Source organism: Ovis canadensis, chromosome 3 (assembly GCF_042477335.2).
Source record: "Ovis canadensis isolate MfBH-ARS-UI-01 breed Bighorn chromosome 3, ARS-UI_OviCan_v2, whole genome shotgun sequence".
Taxonomy (NCBI): Eukaryota; Metazoa; Chordata; class Mammalia; order Artiodactyla; family Bovidae; genus Ovis; species Ovis canadensis.
The window spans coordinates 46,331,633-46,351,581 of record NC_091247.1 but is presented as its reverse complement, the minus strand read 5'-3'; the positions used below and the strand labels follow the sequence as shown (position 1 = coordinate 46,351,581).

At 40.5% G+C, this 19,949-nt stretch overlaps 1 protein-coding gene and 1 non-coding gene across 2 annotated transcripts in view; one reads left to right on the top strand and one right to left on the bottom strand.

The window, feature by feature from the left end:
- Nucleotides 1-2,424: 2,424 nt before the first annotated feature.
- On the bottom strand, nucleotides 2,425-2,531 carry LOC138438375 (U6 spliceosomal RNA). The gene has a single exon (XR_011256314.1). It is a non-coding gene; the product is annotated as a U6 spliceosomal RNA (small nuclear RNA).
- A 13,843-nt stretch (nucleotides 2,532-16,374) lies between these two features.
- COMMD1 (copper metabolism domain containing 1) overlaps nucleotides 16,375-19,949 on the top strand; it is a 168,732-nt gene continuing 165,157 nt past the window's right edge. The window contains exon 1 of the mRNA XM_069583072.1: nucleotides 16,375-16,594. Within this exon, the coding sequence (XP_069439173.1) occupies nucleotides 16,418-16,594 (177 nt within the window). The 5' untranslated portion in view covers nucleotides 16,375-16,417. The remainder of the gene's footprint in view (nucleotides 16,595-19,949) is intronic.

Sequence of the window (19,949 nt, the reverse complement as noted above, 5' to 3'; positions counted from 1 at the left end):
GCGTGCTGCAGTCCATGGGGCTTACAAAGAGTCGAACCCAACCGAGTGACTGAACAACAGCACCCCTGTCTTGCCTCTCTTCCCAGCCCCTTTACCTCTCTGCACTGGGAACCACTAGTTTTTTGGGTTTTTTTTTCCCCTCCTATATTTATGAGTCTGTTTCTGTTTTATTATATTCATTCACTGGTTTTATTTTTATAGAGTCCCTCATATAAGTGATAACATATAGTATTTATCTTTCTCTGACTAATTTCACTTAGCATGATATTCTCTGGATCCATCCATATTGTTGCAAATGGAATTTCATTCTTCCTGTGGCTGAGTAGGATTCCATTGTGTATATATACCACCTTTTCTTAATCCATTTATCTGTTGATGGACACTTAGGTTGCTTCCATATCTTGATGTTGTAAATAATGCTACTATAAACATTGGGGTGCATATATCTTTTGGAGTTAGTGTTTTCCGTTTTTTCAGATATATACTGAGGAATGGAATTGCTGGCTCATACGGTAGTTCTATTTTTTTCATTTTTTGAGAATCTTCCATGCTGTTTTTGACAGTGGCTATACCAGTTTACCTTCTCGCCAATATTTTTACCAGTGTTTGTTATTTGTGTTCTTTTTGCTGCTAGTATTCTGACAGGTATGGGGTGATAGCTCGTTGTGGTTTTGGTTGGCATATTTCTGATGATTAGTGTGTCTTTCTCTGATAATTAGTCACTCAGTAGTGTCCGACTCTTTGTGATCTCATGGACTGTGGTCTGCCAGGCTCCTCATGGAATTCTCTAGACAAGAAGACTAGAGTGGGTTGCTGTTTCCTTCTTCAGGGGATCTTTCTGACCCAGGGATTGAACCCAGGTTTCCTGCATTGCAGGCAGATTCTTTACCATCTGAGATGCCAGGAGGCCCCTGTGATATTGAACATCTTTTCCTGTGCTTGTTGATCATCTGTATGTCTGTTTTGAAAGAGTGTCCAGTCAGGTCTTCTGCCCATTTTTTAGTTTTCCTTTTTTAAAAAAAATACTGAGTTGTACAAGCTGTTTATATATTTTGAATAGTAACCCCATGTTGGTCATGTAATTTCCAAATATTTTCTCCCGTTCAGTAGATTGTTGACTTCCTTTGTGGTACAAAAGCTTTTTTAAAATTAAAAACTTTTTTAATTTTAATTTTTTTTGGTTGCATGCGATCTTTGTTACTGTGCATGTGCTTTCTCTAGTTCCAGAGAGCAGGGGATACTCTTTCTCGCGGTGTGTGGAAATCTAACTGTAGTAGCTTTTTTGTTGCGAAGCACAGGCTCTAGGCACACAGTGTTCAGTAGTTGTAACATGCAGGCTCAGTAGGTACTTGCTGGCTCTAGGGCCTGGGCTCAGAAGTTGTGACCCACGGGCTTAGCTGCTCCTTGGACTGTGGAATCTTCCAGGATCAGAGATTGAACCCATATCTCCAGCATTGGCAGGTGAATTCTTATCCACTGTACCACCAGGCAGTCATGTACAAAAGCTTTTAAGTTTAATTAAGTCCCATTTGGTGTTTTGTGTTTTTTTTTTTTCACTTTTGTTGCCTTGTGACTGCTTTTCTATTTAGATGTTGGAATTGATTGTTCTATATTGATTGATACTAGGTAGCAGTTAAGAGGTTTAAATACACAACTGGTTAAATACCAAAGAATCTTAAAATTTTTGGACCTGTGATTGCCTGCCAAGTCAGGACTGCCTGTGCAGTTAGTACAGGGCCCTTGTTTTACAGTAGCTTCTCCTGCATAACATAGTCACTGACTCTTTGGGACCCTGAACATTTTAGTAACAATCAGTTATTAGCTCAGTTATGTTTAGCTAGTTGCAGTGCTAAACCTTGTACACATTTCATCTCCTGTAATACTCTCAACAATCCTATGAAGTCAGTCTTTTATCTTTTTTTTGGTAGGAGACAGGGAATGAAGCACAAAGAGACCTGAATCTCAAGGTAAATAAATGGAAGCAGTATTCCAATAGAGCAACTTCAGAGGTAATAAGCTACAATGCTGGGCTTTTTTTACTTCTGTATTTTAGATTGGAGGCTTATGCAGGTGAAGTTCTTTCAATATTTGTTCACAAATAATTTCTTTTTTTTTTTTTTAGTTTTTTATTTTTTAAATTTTAAAATCTTTAATTCTTACATGCATTCCCAAACATGACCCCCCCTCCCACCTCCCTCCCCATAACATCTTTCTGGGTCATCCCCATGCACCAGCCCCAAGCATGCTGCATCCTGCGTCAGACATAGACTGGCGATTCAATTCACATGATAGTATACATGTTAGAATGTCATTCTCCCAAATCATCCCACCCTCTCCCTCTCCCTCTGAGTCCAAAAGTCCGTTATACACATCTGTGTCTCTTTCCCTGTCTTGCATACAGGGTCGTCATTGCCATCTTCCTAAAAAAATATGGAACGCTTCACGAATTTGCGTGTCATCCTTGCACAGGGGCCATGCTAATCTTCTCTGTATCGTTCCAATTTTAGTATATGTGCTGCCGAAGCGAGCACACCACAAATAATTTCTTAGCATCCACAAAATGATGGTTGCCTGAAATAGATTCAGTGATAATTTTTCGTAGTTCTTAATCCTCTGATCCTTAGAAGCTTTTACTCTCACTCAGGACACTGGCCCTAGAAGATGAAGCTTCTTAGGTGTTCCATGATCTATAAGTCTAGGGTTGATTTCTCTTCAAAGGATCAGATTATGTCAGTGTAGCCTCAAACATTGGAGAAGGAAATGGCAACCCACTCCAGTGTTCTTGCCTGGAAAATCCCATGTACAGAGGAACATGGTAGGCTGCAGTCTATGGGGTCGCTAAGAGTCTGACATGACTGAGTGACTTCACTTTCACTTTTCACTTTCATGCATTGGAGAAGGAAATGGCAACCCACTCCAGTGTTCTTGCCTGGAGAATCCCAAGGATGGGGGAGCCTGGTGGGCTGCCATCTATGGGGTCGCAGAGTCAGACATGACTGAAGCGACTTAGCAACAGTGGCAGCAACCTCAAATGTGCTATGATTATTTGTTAAAACAACTAGTGTAGTGTGATGCAAACAAGTATGATGAGGATGATGGAAATAGCATTAATTTGGGAGCTCAAAATTCAGGCTTGAGTTCCATTTCTGCTATATCAGTTCAGTTCAGTCGTTCAGTTGTGTCCGACTCTGCGACCCCATGGACTGCAGCAGGCCAGGCTTCCCTTTCCATCACCAACTCCTGGAGCATGCTCAAATTCATGTCCATCCAGTCGGAGATGCCATCCAATCATCTCATCCTCTGTCATCCCCTTCTCCTCCTGCCTTCAATCTTTCCCAGCATCAGGGTCTTTTCCAATGAATCCATTCTTCGAATCGGGTGGCCAAAGTATTGGAGTTTCAGCTTCTGCATCAGTCCTTCCAATGAATATTCAGGACTGATTTCCTTTAGGAGTGACTGCTTTGATCTCCTTGCAGTCCAAGGGACTCTCAAGAGTATTCTTCAATACCACAGTTCAAAACCATCAATTTTTTGGCACTCAGTTTTCTTTATATTCTGACTCTCGTATCCACACATGACTACTGGAAAAACCATAGCTTTGACTAGATGGCCTTTGTTGGCAAGATTATGCTCTGCTTTTGAATATGCTATCTAGGTTGGTCATAGCTTTTCTTCCAAGGAGCAAGCAAATTTTTAATTTCATGGCTACAGTCACCATCTGCAGTGATTTTGCTGCTGCTGCTGCTAAGTCGATTCAGCTGGGTTCTACTCTGTGTGACCCCATAGACGGCAGCCCACTAGGCTTCTCTGTCCCTGGGATTCTCCAGGCAAGAATACTGGAGTGGGTTGCCACTTCCTTCTCCATGGCAGTGATTTTGGAGCCCCCCAAAATAAAGTTAGCCACTGTTTCCCCGTGTATTTGCCATGAAGTGATGGGACCAGATGCCATGATCTTTGTTTTCTGAATGCTGAATTTTAAGCCAACTTTTTCACTCTCCTCTTTCACTTTCATCAAGAAGCTCTTTAGTTCTTCTTCACTTTCTGCCATAAGGGTGGTGTCATCTGTGTATCTGAGGTTATTGATATTTCTCTCAGCGATCTTGATTCCAGCTTGTGCTTCATCCAGCCCAGCGTTTTTGATGATGTAGTCGTCATACAAGTTAAATAAGCAAGGTGACAGTATACAGCTTTGATGTACTCCTTTCCCAATTTGGAACCAGTCTATTGTTCCATGTCCAGTTCTAACTGTTCCTTCTTGACCTACGTACAGATTTCTCAGGAGGCAGGTCAGGTGGTCTGGTATTCCCATCTCTTTCAGAATTTTCCACAGTTTTTTGTGATCCACACAGTCAAGACTTTGGCTTAGTCAATAGAGCAGAAGTAGATGTTTTTCTGGACTAGATGTGTAATCTTGGGACAGTCATTTAAGTTCTCTGGGTCTTATATTCCTCGTCTATAAAGTAGGAGGTTGAATTCAATGGCTTCTAAAGCTTAGTAAACTGTACTGTTTTTATCCGTGTGAGAAGTAGACCAGTTAGCCAGAAGTGACAAAGCAGAATTTGGAAGATGCCGTTGTTGGCTCTGGGGACAGTCTCCATAGGTGTGATACTTGCCTTAATTCTCTGAAAGATTTCAAGTTATAATTACGTATTTTTTTCTGTAACAATTGATATCAGAATTATTTTTCTTCCTAGGATTAAGCAATAATACATGCCCAAAGCCAAAGGCGGGTTCTAGCAAACTTAGAAGTTCTGTGATCTATTGTAAGTAAACAAGTAACCAGGTAGTCTATCTAGAAACAGAGATGAACTAATATTTAATTAGTATAGCACTCTCCAGAGCCATAAAAGTTGCAGATTTGTGGACAGACTAGATGACTCTTATTTTGGAGGTCTAGAAAGTATCCCATGGACGGAGGAGCCATGGGGTGGAGAAGAGTCGGACACGACTGAGCAACTTTACTTTCACTTTTCACTTTCATGCATTGGAGAAGGAAATGGCAACCCACTCCAGTGTTCTTGCCTGGAGAATCCCAGGGACAGGGGAGCCTGGTGGGCTGCCGTCTCTGGGGTCGCACAGAGTCGGACATGACTGAAGTGACTTAGCAGCAGCAGCAGCAGGAAGTGTGGTGGTGGGGCACAGCACTTTGATAGGCAGCAGACACTAGATACTTCCTGGCAGAAAATGAGACAAGCTGAATCTGAGTCTAATCAAATTCCTAGATATAACTACAAATTTACAGATTTGTAGGACACACAAGGACAGGAAAATATATTTTTAAAAACTGATATCATGTGGATATAGTCAATAAAATCTAGATTATGAGAAACTCATTAGGACAAATGACCTACAAATAAATTACAAGAAAATAAAGCCCAATGAAGCTGGAGGGAGAACCTATAGCTAATTTCATTTGACTGGCTAACCTACTACTTAAATATTCAGACAAACAGTTAAAAAATATGAAGTTTGTAAGACAATTGGGAATTGATTGATTGATATTCTTTCATTATTAAGAAAGTGCTTTTCTTTTACTGTGTAAGATAGAATAATGTATTATTTTTTTAAGGACCTATATCTTTTAGAGAAGCATACTGAAATATTTACAGATAAACTGTTATGATGTCTGGGGTTTTCCAAATGAAAGAGAAGGGTCAAGTGGATGGGAGCAGAAAGGAAACAAGATAGGCAATTTATTTGTTGAAGTTGGTGATAGGGACATGGAAGCTCATTATACAATTGTTTTTGCTTTGTATGTGTTTGAAATTTTCCACAAGAAATGTTTTTTAAAAATGTTTGGATAATCAGAAAGAAAACAAGACTAGATTTCTCCAGGTATGTCCCATCTTTCCGAAATCAATCCCATTTAAAACCTTTGAGTCTGAATTTGAATTAAAATATTTTAAAATGCAGAATGAGAGTTTTGTTTTATGGCAATTTCATTCCAGATGCTTGCTATGATAGTTATATTGATTAGCACAGCCCAACTAAAGGGTGAAATAACACACCAGCTACATGGAGAGGTAGCCTGCAAATAAATGAGCCCCTTTATGCTCTGAACCATCATCTACTCTGTCACCAAGGTTCTGTATTTTGGGGTAGTGTGTCCTGAATCCTATTGTTACACTCTGGGGTTCCTAGTGTTTCTCAACACACCATTCTGTTTCATGCTTCCCTATATAAGGACATGCTATTTCACCTGCTGCATACCTGGCTATTCACATTAAGCCTGTCTTTGACCTATTCCGAGTTAGCCATTTTTTTCTTTCTCTCACCACCAATTCTGATAGCTACTTCTAGGTACTAGGTAGTAACAACCCTTAGTTCATGACTTTTTTTTCTGTTGTTCATTGCATTTTAATAATTTATTGATGTAAAGGAGGAAAAAATAATTTTCCCTCCCACTCTTCTGTTCTGGTTGGGACACCTGTAACAAAAGACAGATTAATGAGAAAAACAAACAGGTTTACTAACATGTACACCTCATATACCTGGAGAAGAAAATGGCAACCCACTCCAGCATTCTGGCCTGGAGAATTTCATGCAGAGGAGCCTGGCAGACTATAGTCCATGGAGTCTCATAGAGTTGGACATGGCTGAGCGACTGACACACACACACACCCCTTATATGTGGAATTTCCCTGGTGGCTAAGCAGTAAGGAATCCACCTGCAATGCAGGAGATGCAGAAGACATGGGTTTGATCCCTGGGTCAAGAAGATCCCCTGGAGGAGGAAATGGCAACCTATTCCAGTATTCTTGCCTGTAAAATCCCATGGACAGAGGAGCTTGGAGGGCTACAATCTAGAGGGTTGCAAAGAGTCAACATGACTGAGCAACTGAGCACAGTATATGCCTCATATATACATGTGACATACCCAGGGAAAATGAGTAACTCAAAGCAGTGGCTTAGAACTCCTGTTTATATACCATCTTCAGCCGAAGACAAAAAAAAAAGGACCATGTCCAGAAGCTCATTTATACAGAGATGACAGGGAAAGGCATGATAAACAAGAGTGAGGTTTGAATCACAGATTTAAGTCGATTTCTTCTCCATCAATAAGGGTCTAAAATTGTCTTCTGGCATTTGTTTTTGTACTTCCTGGTAGACAGGGAAGGAGGAACACCTTTGAAAATGTTGTTTTAGTTGCTAAGTCTTTTGTGACCTGAGGGAGCTTAGCCCACCAAACTCCTCTGTTCATGGGATTTCCCAGGCAAAAATACTGGAATGGGTTGCCATTTCCTTTTCCAGGAAATCTTCCCAACCCAGGGATGGAACCCATGTCTCCTGCATTTGCAGGGGGTTTCTTTACCACTGAGCCACAGGGAAGTTCTTTGAAAATGTATGTCCTGCTTTTAAGTGAATAGGAGGAGGGCTGTGAGCTTTCCTTGTATCTGCTTCTCAGTTGCCTTCAGCTCAACATAATCCTTAAGCCAAAGTGGTATATTTTGGGGTGGCATATTCTGCGACCACTCATTTACCTATTATTTTCTCTTTCCAGAATGTAAGATTTTAGAGGAGTGTGTCTTATTCATTCTCTGTCCCCTGGAGCCTAGCAGAAAGACTGGCACAAAACTCTGAATCAATATCTGTTAGTGGAGAGTGAATGGTGATCAAAATACAACTGGAAAAGGCAGAGGAGAGACAGGAAGCAAGGAGAGTTTATTGCAAAACTTAGGGCCAGTGTATTTCCACATTATCTCGGTTCACATTTTAAATTTTAATATTTTTAGAACTGGGAAACTTTATAAAAACACATATTGATGGCCTGGAACCAAAGAGCCTGTAAGCCATGAAAGGAGTAATTTACCAGGGCAAGTGACTAGCTGCTTTATGAGACTTAGAATGGGCATCTATTTGGCCACAGTGAAAAGCAAACTCGACCAGAAGGGCTGCTAGTTAGATGCTTGTAGTTTCCTTTGAGACAGGGCTCAGAGTATTTTCCTTGCTGTTGTCTTATAGCAATTAGGCAGTTCTTTTAATAGGCCTGCACCCAGGCTTATCATCTGGAAATCAGGTTGTGTTTTGAGATTTAAGAAAGCTTTGTACTTTGGTCCTTTTGTTTGAAAGGTATTCTAAAAATGCAATCCTTCCCAACCTAAAATAGTTACATTGACAATAGCAGCCTCTGGTGGCACAGAGGTGATTTTCTTTTATTGGTCACCTTGGTGTTTTGGAACCTGTAGGCTCAGGCAGGCCCTGTATTAAAAAAGCAAAATTCAGCTCGGTAGATTTTAAAGATCTTATTGGCTTTCTTCATTGATTGATGAATCAGGCAGCATCCTGTCAAGCAAATAGAAAGTACAATAGCCCCAGGAGCTGTACGAAATAAAAGACTTATAGACAGAAGGGAGCAGGAACATGTGTTGTACAAGACAAAAAAGACTGTTTATTACAAGATCACCTTTGTTTAGGGGATGGCAAGGATCTACCAGTTTACCTAAGTGGCATTGATTAGGAGATTTCCTGATTGGTAATTAAGTCTCAGTTTGGTGATGTGACTCCATCCTGGGCCTTCTTAACTTATTTTTAACAAGTGATGTGTCCAGGTATTACATACACTGGAATGAGAGTTGAATAATGGTAACGATATGCAGAATTTCTCCTTCTTCTGTTTATCGTGAGGATTAATTAGACTGGGAGTACTAAGAGAGAGCTCCTAAAGCCAGTGGGAAACTGGCAAGTTTATATAGTTTCAGGGGGGCAAATTAACCCACAGATATGGTAGGCTGTATTTGATGTGTATTTGCATTTGGGGGAGAAAATATCTGAGGCTTCTATAAAATTCTGACTTTATCAAAATGTTTAAGAAACACTACGAAAGGTGTATAGCTTTTCTCAGTGATGTAGAACAAGTGTTCTTTAAAGCTTTTTGTTAAAAGGATTCTGATTTTAAGGCATAGTTATCATTTTTAAAAACTGAAATAGTTGATTTACAGTATTGTGTTAGTTTCAGGTATAGAGCAAAGTGATTCAGATATACATTTTTCCAGATTATTTTCCATTATAGGTTATTCAGTTCAGTTCAGTTCAGTTGCTTAGTCATGTCTGACCTCATGGACTGAGCACATCAAGCCTCCCTGTCCATCACCAACTCCCGGAGTTTACCCAAACTCATGTCCACCGAGTCAGTGATGCCATTCAACCATCTCATCCTCTGTCGTCCCCTTCTCCTCCTGCCCCCAATCCCTCCCAGCATCAGGGTCTTTTCAAATGAGTCAGCTCTTCACATCAGGTGGCCAAAGTATTGGAGTTTCAGCTTCAGCATCAGTCCTTCCAAAGAACACCCAGGACTGATCTCCTTTAGGATGGACTGGTTTGATCTTGCAGTCCAAGGGACTCTCAAGAGTCTTCTCAAATACCACAGTTCAAAAGCATCAATTTTTCTGCGCTCAGCTTTCTTTATAGTTCAACTCTCACATCCATACATGACTACTGGAAAAACCATAGCCTTGACTAGATGGACCTTTGTTGACAAACTAATGTCTCTGCTTTTTAATATGCTGTCTAGGTTGGTCATAACTTTCCTTCCAAGGAGTAAGGGTCTTTTAATTTCATGGCTGCAATCACCATCTGCAGTGATTTTGGAGCCCCCCAAAATAAAGTCAGCCACTGTTTCCATCATTTCCCCATCTAGTTGCCATTATAGAATATTGAATATAGTTCTCTGTGCTATACAGTAAATCCTGTTGCTTATCTATTTTAGGTATAGTAGTTTGTACCTGTTAATCCCGTAATCCTAGTTTATCCCTCCCCTGCTTTCTTCTTTAGTAACCATGAGTTTGTCTTCTATGTCTATGAGTCTATTTCTGTTTTGTATATAAAAGTTCATTTGTATCATTTCTTTTTTAGATTCCACATATAGCAATACTACGTATTTGTCTGACTTACTTCATTTAGTATGATATTCTCTAGGTCCAACCATGTTGCTCTAAATGGCAATATTTCATTTTTATGGGTTAGTAATATTTGTGTGTGTGTGTGTGTGTGTGTGTGTGTGTGTATGTATGCAAAGTAAAGTGAAAGTGTTAGTTGTTCAGTCATGTCTAGCTCTTACAGTTGTGTCTGACTCTTTGTGACGCCATGGACTGTAGCCCATCAGGCTTCTCAGTACATGGAATTCTCCAGGCAAGAATACTGAAGTAGATAGCCATTCCCTTCTCCAGGGGATCTTCCCGACCCAGGGATTGAGCCGGGGTCTCCTCCATTGCAGGCATTTCTTTACTGTCTGAGCCACCAGGGAAGCCTGTGTGTGTGTGTGTGTGTGTGTGTGTGTGTGTGTGTGGTGGTTTGTGTCCGACTCGTGTGTGTGTGTGTGTGTGTGTGTGTGTGTGTGTGTGTGGTGGTTTAGTCACTAGTTTGTGTCCGACTCTTGTGACCCCATGGACTGTAGCCCACCAGGATCCTCTGTTCATGGGATTCCCCAGGCAAGAATACTGGAATGGGCTACCATTTCCTTCTCTAGGGGATATTCCCAATTCAGGGGTTGAACCCACATCTCCTGCACTGCAGGCAGATTCTTTACTGTCTGAGCTATCAGGGAAGCCTGTGTGTGTGTGTGTGTGTGTTATGTATATATATACATATATATATGTAACATACATACTATATCTTTCTAAACCAGTTATCTCTTGATGGGCCCTTTATTTATTTCTATTGACCACACAGTGCAGCTTACGAGAGCTCAGCTCCCTGAGCAGAGATTGAACCTGGGCCACAGCAGTGAAAGCCTGGAATCTAACCACTCAGCTACTAAATAGCTCCCGATGGGCACTTCAATATATCATTTCATTAAATAACTTTTTATTACAACAGTATTACATGTACACTGTACAGTTCAGTTCAGTCGCTCAGCCATGTCCGACTCTTTGCGACCCCATTGACTGCAGCACGCCAGGCCTCCGTGTCCATCACCTCTCCGGCAGTTTACCGAACTCGTGTCCATTGAGTCAGTGATGCCATCCAACCGTCTCATCCTCTGTCATCCCCTTCCCCTCCTCCTTCTGTGTACTGAGAAGCCTGTCTTGTCCCCTAAAATCTTTCCCAGCATCAGGGTCTTTTCAAATGAGTCAGTTCTTCACATCAGGTGGCCAAAGTATTGGAGTTTCAGCTTCAACATCAGTCCTCCCAATGAACACTCAGGACTGATCTCCTTTAGGATGGACTGGTTGGACCTCCTTGCAGTCCAAGGGACTCTCAAGAGTCTTCTCCAACACCACAGTTCAAAAGCATCAATTCTCCTATGCTCAGCTTTAAATATAGTCCAACTATCACATCCATACATGACCTCTGGAAAAACCATAGCCTTGAGTAGACAGACCTTTGTTGACGAAGTAATGTCTCTGCTTTTTAATATGCTGTCAAGGTTGATCATAACTTTCCTTCCAAGGAGTAGCTTTTTAAAATTTCATCACTTTAATCACCAGCTGCAGTGATTTTGGAGCCCCCCAAAATAAAGTCTGTCATGGTTTCCACTGTTTCCCCATCTATTTGCCATGAAGTGATGGGACCGGATGCCATAATCTTTGTTTTCTGAATGTTGAGCTTTAAGCCAACTTTTTCACTCTCCACTTTCACTTTCATCAAGAGGCTCTTTAGTTCTTCTTCACTTTGTGCCATAAGGGTGGTGTCATCTGCATATCTGAGGTTATTGATATTTCTCCTGGCAATCTTGATTCCAGCTTGTGCTTCATCCAGCTCAGCATTTCTCATGATGTATCTGCATATAAGTTAAATAAGCAGAGTGGCAATATACAGCCTTGATGTACTCCTTTTCCTATTTGGAACCAGTCTGTTGTTCCACATTCAGTTCTAACTGTTCACACAGGTTTCTCAAGAGGCAGGTCAGATGGACTGGTATTCCCATCTCTTTCAGAATTTTCCACAGTTTGTTGTGATCCACACAGTCAAAGGCTTTGTCATAGTCAATAAAGCAGAAATAGATGTTTTTTCTGGAACTCTCTTGCTTTTGCGATGATCCAGCAGATGCTGGCAATTTGATTTCTGGTTCCTCTGCCTTTTCTAAAACCAGCTTGAACATCTGGAAGTTCACGGTTCATGCATTGCTGAAGCCTGGCTTGGAGAATTGTAAGCATTACTTTACTAGCATGTGAGATGAGTGCAATTGTGTGGTAGTTTGCGCATTCTTTGGCATTGACTTTCTTAGGGATTGGAATGAAAACTGACCTTTTCCAGTCCTGTGGCCATTGCTGAGTTTTCCAAATTTGTTGACATATTGAGTGGAGCACTTTGACAGCATCATCTTTTAGGATTTGAAATAGCTCAACTGTAATTCCATCACCTCCACTAGCTTTGTTCCTAGTGATGCTTCCTAAGGCCCACTTGACTTCACATTCCAGGATGTCTGGCTCTAGATGAGTGATCACACCATTGTGATTATCTGGGACGTGAAGATCTGTTTTGTACAGTTCTGTGTATTCTTGCCACCTCTTCTTAATGTCTTCTTCTTTGTACACTGTAGACATTTAGAAAAATCAGGTTAGCAGAAAGAAGCAAATAAAAGCCATTTGCTCAGAGATATACTTCATAACCATTTTGGTGACTAACCTTCTGGATTTTTCTAGGCAGGTTGATAGATTCAACTCTATAAACCCAAGGAACATTTTGCAATATAAGTAACAAGCATTAGTATTACTAATGTATAAAGAGCATTTAGAAATCACTGAAGTGACAGAAGCCTCTGTAGAAGATGGACAAGGAAATGGGAAGATATATAAGCAGTCAATCACTATATATAAAAAGTCCTCGCATAAAGGTGGTTGTTTAAAACAAGACAGCAGGACCCAAATGGAGTCACTTATCCTAAACAAACTCCACATCACCAAACTGAGAATTACTGTTTCAGCTCTCAAGAAATGGAATCTTAAACCAGTCAATCAGGAATTGCCTAATCAGCACTAGTTAGGTAATCTGCCTGATAGATCCTTGACATCCTCTAAAGGAAGATTACCCTGTTAATAACCAACCTGATTTTTGTTTTGAAGTATAACTTCTTGTTCTCACTCCCTTTTGCCTATAAAAATCTTTCATTTTTGTACAGCTCCTTTGAGCACCTTTCTAGCTAAGATTGGATGCTCCCCTATTCATGAATTATTAAATAAAGTAATCAGATCTTTAAAATTTACCAAGTTGAATTTTTTTTAACAGTTCAGAAGGTACACACTTCCATTTTTAAAATAAATAAATCCTGGACTTCCCTGGTGGTACAGTGGATAAGAATCTGCCTGCCAATGAGGGGACATGGGTTCCATTCCTGGTCCCGGAAGAGTCCGGCCTGGAGCCTGTGCTCTGCAACAAGAGAAGCCACCGCAATGAGAAGCCTGCGCTCCACAATGAAGCGTAGCCTCCATGCGCCGCAACTAGAGAAAGCCTGCACACAGCAACAAAGACCCAGTGCAGTCAAAAATAAATAAAGAAAATAAGTCCTGGGAATGTAATGTACAACATGTAATTCTCGTTAGTGATACTGTATTTTTTTTTTTTTTAAATTTATGGCTCAACTGTAAGGCCTGTGGGATCTTAGTTCCCTGACCAGGGATTGAACCCAGGCCCTTGACCACAAAGGTGAGTCCTAAGAGTTGGATTGCTAGGGAATTCCCAAGAATTGCTAAGAGAGTTAATTTAAAAAAATTCTCATCACAAGGAAAAAAAAATGCAGCTGTGTGATGATGGATGTTAAATAGACTTACTCTACTGATCATTTACAGTACATACAAATAGAATCATTACATTGTATGTTTGCAACCATTATATTGTCAATTATATAGATGAAAAAAAAATTCACCCTCAAAATTTAAGAAATGCATATTAAAACAATAAGATAACATTTCTTTTGTATCAGATGGCAAAGATGATAAAGAATAGTGTTAGTGTTTTAAGGTTTCCTGGAAATAAATTGCTACAGCTTTTCTGTTGGGTAATTTGGAAGTCATGTGCTAAATAGTGCTTTTTATCCACTTACCACCCTTATATTACTTTTTCCCTTACATGGACCATTCTCTCCAACTCCTCCAGGCACACTTAACAGAATGTATAGTTAATTTCTAGATTTGCTTTTCTTTGAGTTATGAAGCATCTCTGAATTTGCTTTTTAGAAAATTAATTTCTTTAAGGAAAGAAATACCTTACATCTTTTCTAGTACAAAGAATACCTCCTGACTTCAGGTAGATGATGGGTAGATATTAAAATAGTCCAGACCAGTGATTCTGAACAAGATGGTACTACTTTGAAAGGGGTATTTCAATTGTCCCAGTTATGGAAGAGGAAAAATGGCCCAGGCCAGATGGGCACCGGGAATACAAAATGTCTTGCCATGCAAGGGACATTCATATAGGTGAAAAACTTACCTCTTTGTTATTGTCTGAGCCCGAAATCTAAAAATTATACATTGAAATGTATGTATTATAACTTATTTTCCTTTTATTTTTGTCCTAAATTATGGTTAAGTCATTGATTTTAAGTTGAGATATAATTCACATACTACTGAAATTCATATTCTTTTAAAGTTACAATTCAGTGGGTTTAGTATATTCACGAAGTTGTACAATGATAACCACTAATTCTAGAATGCTTTCATCATCCCCAAAAGAAACCCACTGGCAGTCATTCCTCATTCCCCACTCCTCTAGTTCATTTCTGTCTCTATGTTTCTACCTGTTTTGTACATTTCATATAAACAGGATTGTACACTATCTGGCCTTTTGTGGCTTTCTTCTTTCACTTAGCATTCTTTTAAGTCTCATCTATGTTGCAGCATGTGTCGGTAACTCACTCTTTTTTTTTTTATGTTTAATTGAAGGATAATTGCTTTAAGTGTTGTGTTGGTTTCTGCCAAACATTGAATGAATCAGCCATAGGTATACATATGTTTGGGGCTTCCCTGGTGGCTCAGATGGTGAAGAATCTGCCTGCAATGCAGGAGATCTGGGTTTGATCCCTGGGTTGGGAAGATCCCCTGGAGGAGGCATGGCAGCCCACTCCATTATTCTTGCCTGGAGAATTCCATAGACAGAGGAACCTGGCAGGCTACAGTCCATGGGGTCACAACGAGTTGGACACAACTGAGTGACTAAGCACAGCACAGCATGCATATGTCCCTCCCTTTTGAACCTCCCTCCCACCTCCCTCCCCATCCCACCCTTCTAGGTTATTACAGAGCCCAGGTTTGAGTTCTGTGAGTCATACAGCAAATTCCTATTGGCTATTTATTTAACGTATGGTAATGTGTGCTTCCATGTTACTCTCTATATACATCCCACCCTCTCCTTCCTCTCCCCAGACCTGGTCCATAAGTCCATTCTCTATGTCTGAGTCTCCACTGCTTCATTTATTTTTATTTATTTTGCTGCACAGGATCTTCAATCTTTGCGGCATGTGGGATCTTTTGTGGTGACATATGGACTCTTAGTTGCAGCATGTGGGATCTAGTTTCCCAACCAGGGATTGAACTAAGGGTCCCTGCATTGGGAACCCAGAGTCTTAGCCACTGGACCAGCAGGGAAGTCCTGTAACTCATTCTTCTTTATTGGTGAATAACACATTGATTTTTGGAAATTATATGGGCAGGAAGTTATATTATCTATGCACTTTATTTCAGGCTAGTAAAGAGTTTACAAAATATTTGTTATAGAAAGGAACATTGAATAAGAAGCACTAAGCTAGTTGGAAACACAAGACCATGTATGTATGTAAAAAGGCAGTTAACAACCCAAGCAGACATACTATCAAGGTAGAGTCAAATTTTCGGGGAGAAAGGATTGGGATTAGGCTAGGTTAGGATTAGGCAGAGATCAGATTTGAGTGATAGATCCTATTCAGTTAAAGGACTGGCAAAGCCTAGAGGGAGAAACAGCCAACCAAAACAAACCGCCACCGGCATAGCATGCTACTCCATCTAAAGTAATCTTCACCGAGTAATTTCCTCTCTGAGTAGGCCCTGGGGTTGAAGAGGGAAATCAGCAGAAGCAAAATGAGGGGTCAATGAATTGATAGCTCCGCACTGGCAAATGTACGGGTTGTGTTTTGCAGAGCTTGTTATTGTTGTTCAGTCGCTACGACCTGTCCAGCTCTCTGCGATCCCATGGACTGCAGCACGCCAGGCTTCTCTGTCCATCACTATCTCCCTGAGTTTGCTCAAACTCATGTCCATTGAGTCAGTGATGCCATCCAGCCATCTCATACTCTGTCGCCCCCTTCTCTTGCCCTCTAGTTTTCCCAGCATTAGGGTCTTTTACAATGAGTCAGCTCTTCGCATCAGGTGCAGAGCTGGGAGCTGCTAACAGCGACCTCTGCTGGCACTCCTCCGCCACTTTCCTCTCGCGCGTTTGTCCGGCAGTTTAGGCCCATCTCGGCTGCCGTAGTGCTGTCGCGCTCAGCTGTCAGTGGCCTTTGCTAACCATGGCGGCCGAACTTGAGAGTTCCAAGTGCCTGAGTGGGCTGTTGAGCGGCCTGGCTCAGGATACTTTCTACGGGCACCCGGGCATCACGGAAGAGCTGCTGCGGAGCCAGCTGTATCCGGAGGTGTCACTTGAGGAGTTCCGCCCCTTTCTGGCGAAGATGAAGGGGATTCTTAAGGTAGCGCTTCTCTCCGCAGCCTCCGCTGCGGAGCCGAGTCTCTTCCCTGCCGCCCTCCCACTGGTCCCCTCCGAAGCCGAAAGGCTTCCCTCCTCAGACCTCCACTCCAGGGGCTCCATGTTATGCTTCATCAGGTCCCCGGCGCGCGCTCTGTCGCCTCTTCTCACTTTCGTAGGGCTCCCGGCAGCAGTGCTGACCGACACCCACCGAAGACTCGGGTTTTGTCTCTGGGCACTTCTCTGTTGTGTAGGTCACGATTTCGAGTTGCCTCTGCAGATCTCTGCGCTCCATACTATTTAATATTAAGAGCGATCAAGCCAGCAGTTTTCCTGCGCCGTTGAAGTGTTCAAGAGTGTTAGTGGTCAAATGTTTGCCGGGATAAGGGGTGGATTAGCCCTGTCAAGCAGTTTACTGTAAGGTTAGGAGAGCATGTTCATTAGCTTGAAGTCAAAGCGTAGCTCAGCCTTCCCCAGTAGAAATGCAGTGAGAGCCAAACATAACAACTTGACAATTTCTAGTAGCCTCATTTAAAAAAAGTAAAAAGAAAAACGTGAAACTAATTTCAATATTTAACCCAATATATCCAAAGTATTTGTTCCCATGTAATTAATATACAAAATATTAATGAAATGTTTTATATTAGTTTTTTCATTAGGTCTTTGAAATCTGGTGTGTATTTTGCATTTAAAGCACATGTCAAATTGGACTAGTCACTACTGCAAATGCTCGACAGTCATACGTGGCTAATGGCTACCTTATTGGATCATACTGGGTTAGACTAAGAACTAGCAATAGGATGGAATCTAGCAATGAAGTGTACGCAAGAGATAATTTGTAGAAATATATTTTTTGGGGGGCTTTCTATGTGTTGGGAATTCTTTTAGACATTTTCTATTTTGTTTGTTTCTTGCAGAAACCTTATGTGGTACACCCCCATTTTAAAAATTGGGAAACAGGCTCTGGGAATCTAAGCGTTTAGCCTAATGGTTACACTGATGAAAATCAGTGTTGAAATTTCATCTGTTATCCTTTTGCACTTGCTGTGTTTCAGAACTGCTTCTGGTACCTTAAAGGGCAGTTATGTTTCTTTTTTTAAAAAACTGCTTTTGCTTATAGGATTGGAATCTGGAAAAAGAAAACCGAAGCAATTATTGAAAACAAAGTAAATGGATTGTCTTATTGAAATGTAAGAAGTAATATCTCATATGTGATTCTGGACATTTTAAGTAATTTTGGTTACGATGAGTCACTAGTGAATGTCTTCTGTTTCTATCAAATGTTACTCTTAAAGTGATAAGAAAAGATTTCTTAGAGAATTTGACATCTTACCTGAATTTCTGAAGTGTTTGCTAGGCCTGTAAGGGAATGAGGATAAGGGACTGAAGACTGAAAATTAAGAACACCACAGTGTTTTAGAATCTCTAAATATTGGGGGATATTTTGAATCTTTTGTTACGACAAAAATTGAAATATACTGAGAAAGAGTATTATGGAAACTCTCCTTTATTTTCTTTAAAATACATTGCCATGTAATATCTAGATCTTGCTCTCACTATTCTCAGTCCTCTGCCTGAGGCTGGATTGAGTAGCAGGACTCTTGGTTTTGGGAGTAGAACTGAAGATTTGCCTGTGCTTCACAGTTTGAGGTAGGAAGGGAAAAAGCCTTTGATTGGTTGGCTTAGGGCTGAAACTATGGGCTCAAGATAACATCAAGTTCCAGTCTTCATTTACCTTGTAAGCACCACTGAGGGATAAACATCTCTAATTCTTATGAAAACGTAAAAAGTAAATATGAATTTAAACAAAAAGGCTTTGAGCAGAGATGGAATGTCCATCTGCAATAGAAGAGAACATACACAAATAAACATTATACAAGGATGCATAGTATTTGGAATTAGAGGTCTGAGTGGACTACTTGTGGACAGAAAAGAGATATTAGCTCTTTCTGGCAAATTTCCTGGAAATGCCATTTTTGTTGTTCTTGAAGAAAATATAGAGTATTTTAGATTAAAATGAAGGGCAGCCACATAGGGCATTTAGGCTAAGAAAATAGCAGAGGTGGAGCAGGAAAACGTAGAGCACATTCAAGAAATGGTGAACAGTCTAATTTGACCAATGCATGGCCATACCCAGTTTGGAGTATTGGTTGAGGAGGCAAGAAAAAAGGGAAACTACTTTTTATTCCTTTATTCTTGCTTTTTAGCAGGTTATACTTTTTTCCCCTTCAATTAAAAAAATTTTGGTAAAGTACACAAAACATAAAATTTATCATCTTAACCCATTTCAAAGTATACAGTTCATTGGTATTAAATACACTGATAATGTTGTACATCCATCACAACCATCTGTATCTGTAACTTCGCCTTGCAGAACTGAAACCCTTACCCATTAAACAGTATATAAATCACATCTCACTCCCTGACCAGCGCCCTCCATTTTACTTTCTGTCTTTATGATTTTGACTACTCTAAGTGTAACATATAAGTGGAATCATATAGTATTTGACTTTTTTTGTGACTGGATTATTTCATTCCACCATGGTATCTTTCCGGTTCATCCATGTTATGGTGTATGTCAGAAATTCCTTCCTTTCAAAGACTAAATAATTGTCCATTGTATGTATCAGTATGCACCACACTTTGCTTATCCATTCATGTGTCAGTGAACACGTAGGTTGCCTCCTTGCTTTAGCTCTTGTTAATAGTGCTGCTGTGGATATGGGTGTACAAATACCTCTTTGAGACCCTGCTTTCAATTCTTCTGGGTATATACCCAGAAGTGGAATTGCTCATATGGTAATTCTATTTTTAATTTTTTGAGAAACTGCCATCCTGTTTTCAACAGCAGCTGTGTCATTTTACCTTCCTACCAGCAGTGTACAAGAATTCCAATTTCTTCACATCCTCATCAGCACTTGTTATTTTCTGTGTGTGTCTGTGTGTATATTTTGACGGTAGCCATACTAATGACTATGAAGTGGGCAGGGTATACGTTTTTACATAATGATGACTGCAGAGGTCAAAACAGTTTTTTCTTCTGTCTATGGAGTCTCAACAATCTTGAATTCAACATGCAGGCTAGAAGACAAGCAGTGAGGAAAAATATTACAGAAAATGTAGGAATCTAGACAGAGGGGAAAAAGAAAACTAAGGATAAAAATGGAGTAGTGTCATACCTTTCAGTGATCTATAGAGCCTAAAGTTCTACAGAGAGAGTGAAAATGAAGAGGGACAACAGAGGTAGGAGGAAAGGAAGGAAGGGATGTGAAACTCCCAGCAGGGAATAGGCAGTGGGTATATGTTGATAGTCTCCTTGTTGCCAGCTGCCTGCCTTCATTTATTCATAGGCTATGTTT